The 9,424-nt window shown below is 42.4% G+C and overlaps 1 protein-coding gene across 1 annotated transcript in view; it reads left to right on the top strand.

Moving 5' to 3' along the window:
• Window positions 1-484: 484 nt before the first annotated feature.
• The window catches only part of LOC146390986 (basement membrane-specific heparan sulfate proteoglycan core protein-like), a 34,131-nt gene continuing 25,191 nt past the window's right edge, over window positions 485-9,424 (top strand). Inside the window, exons 1-7 of the mRNA XM_084922544.1 lie at window positions 485-1,195; window positions 3,420-3,537; window positions 4,052-4,330; window positions 5,585-5,848; window positions 5,971-6,249; window positions 7,504-7,767; window positions 7,890-8,168. Of these exons, the coding sequence (XP_084778670.1) occupies window positions 485-1,195; window positions 3,420-3,537; window positions 4,052-4,330; window positions 5,585-5,848; window positions 5,971-6,249; window positions 7,504-7,767; window positions 7,890-8,168 (2,194 nt within the window). The remainder of the gene's footprint in view (window positions 1,196-3,419; window positions 3,538-4,051; window positions 4,331-5,584; window positions 5,849-5,970; window positions 6,250-7,503; window positions 7,768-7,889; window positions 8,169-9,424) is intronic.

Raw genomic sequence — 9,424 nt, 5'->3', positions numbered from 1 at the left:
GCACTGAACACTTATGGTCGGCCATCCATGACAAAATTCAAACATTCAAACTGACTGAAAGTTATTTTCATTGATTTAATGTTTCCATTTTAAATAATTCATAGACCAATGACAACTGCTAAATAACATTTTACATTAAAAATTCACGATAACACTCAACAGACTCCAACAGAAATAAAGGTTGTTGTTTAGTGCACTGAAACTATTAAAATATTAATGAAAAGGGAAACAGATATGATGAGAAATTTAAAAATGTTTTATCTGATATTTCTCTTTTCATACATAATAAATCAGAGCGAGTTTGATTGTGTAACACAGTCCAATATGTCACATGCAGAGTAACACAAATGAACTTAATAGCTTCCGGTATGATGGCGCCTGTGTTTGGCTTTGCCGCTGCCGGGTGCAGTTTGTCACGCTCTTTCGTCGTGCTGTTTTTCTCTGCTCTGCTGTTTTGAAGCTGCTATCCATCCGATCTTCAATGATGGCTCAAGATGTCTCATCCTCCTCCTCCTTTGGCACTTTCCATCCTCCGCACTTTCCTCCGCACTCCTTTGGCACTTTCCATCCTCCGCCAGTGGCTGGATCCTCGGCCAGCGTCCTCAGCGTTCCCCGCAGACCACGGAGAAGGAGAGGAAGAAGAGCAGGTATCCAGGTGAAGCTTAGGCTTTTCTGGCGGCGGGGGCTGACTGGAAAGCGATGTCGAGCGTGCTTTGTTACCTATGCTCAGAACAGCTCCATGGAGAGGAATTTGTGTTCCATGTCCCTGTTTGGATATGCAGGGCCCGGCTCTCCGAGACCGTGCTGCCTCAGAAGGGTTCATCCAGACTCTCCTGCTGACTGGCTTTTCATCCCCTCGGTGAGTGGAATCTACGAGCGTGAAGGCTCAAACCCCGAGTATTTACGTCCTTTAACTCGAGCCTCTGCCAAAAATGATGCTTTCACCCCGCTGAACATGGCGCTTTTTAATGCCCGATCATTGACTAATAAATCGTTCGTGCTTAACGATTTTATATCTTCTAAAAAACTGGACTTCTTATTTCTGACCGAGACCTGGCAGCGGGACTTGGACTATTCGTCTCTCATTGAAATGTGCCCGAACGGCTATTCCGTCATCAGCCAGCCTCGGGGATCTGGTCGTGGAGGAGGTCTCGCGGTGGCATTTCAGGGCCGTTTCAACTGCCGTTCAGTGAAAGTTGGACACTTTCTTTCCTTTGAATTACAGCTTATTAAAATCGGAAGTAAGGATCCTTTTTATTGTGCTGTGGTGTATCGTCCACCCGGCCCAAATAGCTTGTTTTTATCGGAGTTTAGCGACTTCCTGTCCTCTACTATGAGGTTGTCCAGACTGCTTTTAGTTGGGGATTTTAACATACATGTTGATGATGACTCCGACCTCTTTGCCAGAGGTTTTATCAACATTATGGATTCTTTTCATTTTACCCAGCATGTGTCCGGCCCCACACATAACAAAGGACACACACTGGACCTTGTTTTTACTTTGGGTTTGAATATTGATTCTATTTGTTCTGAGGACATCTTTATCTCTGATCATCACTGTATTCTTTTTAACATGTCTTTTCATGAGCCTTTGTCTCCTGTTCACCGGACAATTATCTCGCGCATCATAAATTCCTCCACAGCGGAGAATTTCTCGGATGCTTTTAATTTAACACTATCCCCGCAGAACGGCGTTGATTTCTTAACAGATCTATTTAATAACCATTGTTTTTCGATTTTAGATGAAATCTGTCCGGTTAAAATGAGACCCGTTTCTGTTTCCAAGTCCTTACCTTGGCTAAATGACAACATCCGCTCCATAAAACGTGATTGTCGTAAAGCTGAGCGCTTATGGAGGAAAACTCATTTAAATGTTCATCTCCTTTACTTAAAGGATCTTTTAGCCTCTTTTAACAATGCAATTAGAGATGCGAGGGCTGCTTATTTTTCTCATCTGGTTGCAAAGAGCAGAGGTAATCCTAAGGTATTATTTGACACTATTACTGATATTATTACTCCTGCTCCACCTGCTGCCATTATTTCTTCTAATGAAGACTGCGAAACATTTCTTTCTTTTTTTCTAGAAAAAATTAGTAATGTAAGGAAAAAATTGTCCCCATCAGCATCTGCATTGTCAGTTCCTACGCCAGCTCGGCCTGTCGTTTTAGAAAGCTTTTTACCCGTCTCACTATCAGAGCTGGAAAAAATAATTAATGCAACAAAAGCATCCTCCTGTTCACTCGACATTTTACCCCGCATCGTTATTCAAAAATGTCTTCCACTCTATTGGTCCCTGTGTGCTCACCATAATTAACACCTCACTGGGATCTGGTAAAGTCCCTGCTTATTTTAAAACTGCTGTTATACACCCCCTGTTAAAAAAGCCTATGCTGGACCCATCTCTCACTAGCAATTACAGACCAATCTCAAAAATACCGTTAATTGCTAAGATATTAGAGAAGGTTGTGGCTAAGCAGCTTACAGCAGTTTTAGACAAACATAATATCTTTGACAAATTTCAGTCTGGCTTTCGTAGAGCTCATTCTACTGAAACAGCCCTTCTTAGAGTTTCCAATGACATTCTGATGCAAAACGATGCAGGAAAGTGTTCTGTACTCCTAATGTTGGACCTTACGTCAGCCTTTGACACCGTTGACCATTATATTTTGCTTGAAAGGCTGAAATACTGGGTTGGTGTATCTGGGTCTGCCTTAGAGTGGTTCTCCTCGTATCTCTATGAACGATACTTTTCTGTGGCGGTTTCTAAGTACAGGTCATCTTCCACGTCCCTGTCCTATGGTGTGCCACAAGGTTCTGTGCTGGGGCCCTTATTGTTTTTAATATATCTACTTCCTCTCCAGCATATCTTGAGCCCCTTTGAGGACATTTGCTACCACTGCTACGCAGACGACATCCAGCTATATATATCTTTTAAACCTGAAGATGTTTCTAAGCTGCAGATTCTGAATGTGTGCTTAGAAACCATCAAAGGTTGGATGGCTGACAACTTCCTCCAACTTAATGAAGAAAAGACTGAAGTCCTTCTATGTGCTCCAGACAGACATGTACCTAACATAATGAATGCTCTTGGTCCTCTTTCAACGTTTGTGAAATCGTCTATCAGGAACCTAGGGGTAACCTTTGATTCTGCTCTTACCCTGGATGTCCACGTCAAATCTCTGGTTCGGTCCTGTTTCTATCATTTAAGAAACATTTCTAAATTGAGCCCCATAGTATCTCATACTGAACTGGAGATTGTTATTCATGCATTCATTTCATCACGATTGGACTACTGTAATTCACTGTTTACATGTCTAAACAAAAACTCTTTGGAGCGTCTGCAGATTGTCCAAAATGCCGCAGCAAGGCTTCTGACAAAAACATCGAAATACTCTCATGTAACACCATTGCTTATACAGCTGCACTGGCTCCCCATTGAATTCAGAGTCCACTTTAAGATTCTGGTTCTGACATTTAAGGCTCTTCAAGAACAAGCACCAGCGTACATCATTGAACTTTTACAGCCCTATGCCCCTAGTAGGTCCCTGAGGTCTTGTGATCAGGGCCTACTTGTTATTCAGTATACAAGACTGAAAACCAAGGGTGATAGAGCTTTTGCTACTGTGGCCGCCAGACTGTGGAATTCTCTTCCTCAGAAATTAAGATCTGCAGACTCAGTGATTACTTTTAAAAAACAGCTAAAAACACATCTTTTTAAAATTGCATTTTGTTAACTTTTGACTGTTTTTGTTTTATACTTTGTGAAGCACTTTGTGATCTTTTATCTAGAAATGTGCTATATAAATAAAATTTTACTTACTTAATTAGTCATTTCTACTAAGAGTGAATATTTAAAGTGTGATCAGTACTGTAAGAAATTTCTTCCTGAGACAAGTGACAATCTGTTTTACTTTTTCCTGTAAATTAATTGCAGATATTTAGTTTAGTTTGAAATATACATTCACTCATGATTATCAAACATACAATGTTAAGTTTTCTGTGTTGATTTCATGTTTCTATTTACATCTCAACTGTTAATATGTGTGAACAGTTTCCAGTAAAGTTGTTGTAAAACAACAACCCAACTGGCCTCAGATATTCAGAGGTGAGACGATCACTCTGACATGTGAGGTGCAGGAAGGAGGTGAAACCACTGAGTGGGAGTATGAATGGAGAGGACCCAGGACACCCACACAGTGGACACACAATAATGATGTGACATTCAGAGTTTCTAAGTCCAGCAGTGGAGACTACATGTGTAAGAGTCGACGCAGAGATGACTCATATTCTTCAACAGAGTGGAGTGAAGCCTTCACATTGTCAGTATCAAGTAAGTCATGTTTGTTGTGTGATCTCCATTTGACAAATGTCATCATGGTCAGCACAGGATGAATTCAATGGTCTGCAAAGCATGTTACATTGTTAGTCAGACAAAGAGCTGCAGCTGATAGTAGCCTCATTGTAGACAGTTTGTCACCACTTTGTGTCATGAACTTTCAGCTGGTATAGAGACGCCAATGCTGACCTGCTGCTCCATCATCTGAGGACAATAATAACATAAATAAACAGGATGAAAATATAGTATAGTATCTGCAGGTTATGTACAACCGGCAGATAGAGGAAGTGGATGACATCCAGAAGTCCTGCCAGTGGCTGGACAAAGCTGGACTGAAACACAACACAGAGGCACTAATCAGGGCAGCACAGGCACAAACTCTGAACACAAGATCCATAGAGGCTGGGGTCTGCCACATCAGGCAAGACCCCAGAGGCAGGCTGTGTAAAGATGCCCCTGAGAGAATCCAGCACATAACAGTGGGGTGCAAGATGCAAGCAGGCAGGGCACACATGGAACGCCATAACCAAGTGGCCAGCATAGTATACAGAAACATCTGTGCCGAGTATGGCCTGGAAGCCCTGAGGCCAAAATGGGAGACCTCCCGTAGGGTGATCAAGAATGACCAAGCTAAGATCCTGTGGGACTTCCAGTTACAGCTGCACAAAATGGTGATGCCGAACCAACCAGACATAGTGGTGGTAGATAAGCGGAAGAAGACGGCCTTAGTAATAGACGTAGTGATACCGAATGACAGCAACATCAGGAAAAAGGAACACAAGAAGATGGAGAAGTAACAAGGGCTCAGAGAAGACCTTGAGAATATGTGGAGGGTGAAAGTAACAGGGGTCCCAGAGGTAATCGGAGCGCTAGGTGCAGTGATCCCAAGCTAGGCAAGTGGCTCCAGCAGATCCCAGGAACCAACATCCAAGATCTCTGTCCAGACGAGTGCAGTCCTAGGAACAGGAAAGATACTGTGCAAGACCGTCAAGCTCCCAGGCCTCTGGTAGAGGACCCGACCTTGAAAGAAGACCGCCCGCTGAGGGCGAGGAGGAAATTATATAATATAGGCAGGTAATAAATCAGAGGGAATTTGAGTTTGTAACACAGTCTAATATGTCTGATTTGCTGATTACTCATTTATACAAAACTACTAAGTGAATATTTAAAGTGTGATCAGTACTGTAAGAAATTTCTTCCTGAGACAAGTGACAATCTATTCTACTTTTTCCTGTAAATTAATTGTAGATAAACCCAGGGCCACACTGACAGCAGGAACAACAATCATACCAGTAGGGGGCAGTGTGACACTGACCTGCTCTGTGCAGAGCTCTGATGGATGGAAATATGAGTGGTTCAGACGAACCCAAACAACCTATGAAGTTCAAATCAGAGGTCAACAAAACAGAGATATCAGAGTATCTCAAGGAGGAATCTACAGCTGCAGAGGAACAAGAGGAAACCCAGTTTACTACACTGATAAAAGTGATGATGTCACCATTGAGATAACCTGTGAGTTCAGTCATTTAGTTTGAAATATACTTTCACTCATGATTATCAAACATACAGTGTTAAGTTTTCTGTGTTGATTTCATGTTTCTATTTGTATCTCAACTGTTAATATGTGTAAACAGTTTCCAATAAAGTTGTTGTAAAACAACAACCCAACTGGCCTCAGATATTCAGAGGTGAGACGATCACTCTGACATGTGAGGTGCAGGAAGGAGGTGAAACCACTGAGTGGTGGTATGAATGGAGAGGACCCAGGACACCCACACAGTGGACACACAATAATGATGTGACATTCAGAGTTTCTGAGTCCAGCAGTGGAGACTACATGTGTAAGAGTCGACGCAGAGATGACTCATATTCTTCAACAGAGTGGAGTGAAGTCTTCACATTGTCAGCATCAAGTAAGTCATGTTTGTTGTGTGATCTCCATTTGACAAATGTCATAATGGTCAGCACAGGATGAATTCAATGGTCTGCAAAGCATGTTACATTGTTAGTCAGACAAAGAGCTGCAGCTGATAGTAGCCTCATTGTAGACAGTTTGTCACCACTTTGTGTCATGAACTTTCAGCTGGTATAGAGACGCCAATGCTGACCTGCTGCTCCATCATCTGAGGACAATAATGACATAAATAAACAGGATGAAAATATAGTATAGTATCTGCAGGTTATGTACAACAGGCAGATAGAGGAAGTGGATGACATCCAGAAGTCCTGCCAGTGGCTGGACAAAGCTGGACTGAAACACAACACAGAGGCACTAATAAGGGCAGCACAGGCACAAACTCTGAACACAAGATCCATAGAGGCTGGGGTCTGCCACATCAGGCAAGACCCCAGAGGCAGGCTGTGTAAAGATGCCCCTGAGAGAATCCAGCACATAACAGTGGGGTGCAAGATGCAAGCAGGCAGGGCACACATGGAACGCCATAACCAAGTGGCCAGCATAGTATACAGAAACATCTGTGCCGAGTATGGCCTGGAAGCCCTGAGGCCAAAATGGGAGACCTCCCGTAGGGTGATCAAGAATGACCAAGCTAAGATCCTGTGGGACTTCCAGTTACAGCTGCACAAAATGGTGATGCCGAACCAACCAGACATAGTGGTGGTAGATAAGCGGAAGAAGACGGCCTTAGTAATAGACGTAGTGATACCGAATGACAGCAACATCAGGAAAAAGGAACACAAGAAGATGGAGAAGTAACAAGGGCTCAGAGAAGACCTTGAGAATATGTGGAGGGTGAAAGTAACAGGGGTCCCAGAGGTAATCGGAGCGCTAGGTGCAGTGATCCCAAGCTAGGCAAGTGGCTCCAGCAGATCCCAGGAACCAACATCCAAGATCTCTGTCCAGACGAGTGCAGTCCTAGGAACAGGAAAGATACTGTGCAAGACCGTCAAGCTCCCAGGCCTCTGGTAGAGGACCCGACCTTGAAAGAAGACCGCCCGCTGAGGGCGAGGAGGAAATTATATAATATAGGCAGGTAATAAATCAGAGGGAATTTGAGTTTGTAACACAGTCTAATATGTCTGATTTGCTGATTACTCATTTATACTAAACTACTAAGTGAATATTTAAAGTGTGATCAGTACTGTAAGAAATTTCTTCCTGAGACAAGTGACAATCTATTCTACTTTTTCCTGTAAATTAATGGCAGGTAAACCCAGGGCCACACTGACAGCAGGAACAACAATCATACCAGTAGGGGGCAGTGTGACACTGACCTGCTCTGTGCAGAGCTCTGATGGATGGAAATATGAGTGGTTCAGACGAACCCAAACAACCTCTGAAGTTCAAATCAGAGATCAACAAAACAGAGATATCAGAGTATCTCAAGGAGGAATCTACAGCTGCAGAGGAACAAGAGGAAACACAGTTTACTACACTGATAGAAGTGATGATGTCACCATTGAGAAAACCAGTGAGTTCAGTCATTTAGTTTGAAATATACATTCACTCATGATTATCAAACATACAATGTTAAGTTTTCTGTGTTGATTTCATGTTTCTATTTGTATCTCAACTGTTAATATGTGTAAACAGTTTCCAATAAAGTTGTTGTAAAACAACAACCCAACTGGCCTCAGATATTCAGAGGTGAGACGATCACTCTGACATGTGAGGTGCAGGAAGGAGGTGAAACCACTGAGTGGGAGTATGAATGGAGAGGACCCAGGACACCCACACAGTGGACGCACAATAATGATGTGACATTCAGAGTTTCTGAGTCCAGCAGTGGAGACTACATGTGTAAGAGTCGACGCAGAGATGACTCATATTCTTCAACAGAGTGGAGTGAAGCCTTCACATTGTCAGGATCAAGTAAGTCATGTTTGTTGTGTGATCTCCATTTGACAAATGTCATAATGGTCAGCACAGGATGAATTCAATGGTCTGCAAAGCATGTTACATTGTTAGTCAGACAAAATTGTAGATTTATACAACTGAAGATATCAGAGATATGAACCAAGGTATATGGAATTATGTAACAAAGAAAAAAATCATAAAAAAAACTCTAAATATGTTTTATATTTTAGACTCCTCAAAGTAGCCACCCCTTGCTTTGTTTACAGCGCTGCAAACCCTTGGCCTTCTCTCAATAAGCTTCATGATGTCGTCACCTGAAATGTTTCCCTTCACAGCTGTGCCTTGTCTGAGTTTATTTGTGGAATTTCTTGTCTTCTTAACGGGTTGGGACCATCAGTTGTGTTGTGCAGAAGTCAGGTTGGTACACAGCTGACAGCCCTATTTGACAACTGTTGGAATTTATACTATAGCAAGAACCAATCAGTTAAGTAAAGAGAAACAACAGTCCATCATTACTTTAAGAGCTTCAGTCAGTCAGTCTGGAAACTGCTAAAACTTTGAATTAGAGATGGACCGATCTGATATCACCTATCGGTATCGGTCCAATACTGACGTAAATTACTGGATCGGATATCGGAGAGAAATAAAAACATGTAATCCGATCCATTAAATATCAAAAAAGCAGCTCACAAAACTTGCCACACCGCGTAACTCAGCTCATAACCGTAGCACGTTGGAGCCGTATGCATCACGTGATAGAGGGGCTGTGTGTATTTGTAGCCTCGCTACCAAACCAGCATTTCATCTCCGAGGAAGTTATCCCAGAGAGAATTAAAGCAAGTGTGTAAGTTCATCTCTGAATGTTTGTAAAGCATTCCCACGTTAAGCTTAACAACCGATATATGGAGCGACTACCTGTTCTTGCTGCTACTTCAATCATGAAACTGCTTAATGATCAGCTGATCGGCTTTTCTGTCGCGAGTCCGTCTCTCTTCTTTGTTTTTGGCCCACTTCGCATCAGAAATAGGAAACCAGCGGCTGAACAACAGCAGCACGTTTAAGCTTGATAAGCTGCTGTTAGAATTTATTTAATATTACTTTCTACACCAGGATCCTTTTCTACGTAGCTGACGGCTGGTAACTGTGCAGGGGCGGATCTAGCAAAGTTTAGCCAGGGGGGCCGATAGGGCATGAACAGGGAAAAGGGGGCACAAAGACATACTTTTCTTTCTTATTCTAATTTAAAATGTCTAGCTTTTAATAAATAATTA

Source organism: Perissodus microlepis, chromosome 3, assembly GCF_051167445.1.
Source record: "Perissodus microlepis isolate ML-2025 ecotype Zambia chromosome 3, ASM5116744v1, whole genome shotgun sequence".
Taxonomy (NCBI): Eukaryota; Metazoa; Chordata; class Actinopteri; order Cichliformes; family Cichlidae; genus Perissodus; species Perissodus microlepis.
Note: the sequence above shows the minus strand (reverse complement) of the source record. Positions and strands in the feature narration are given on the sequence as shown.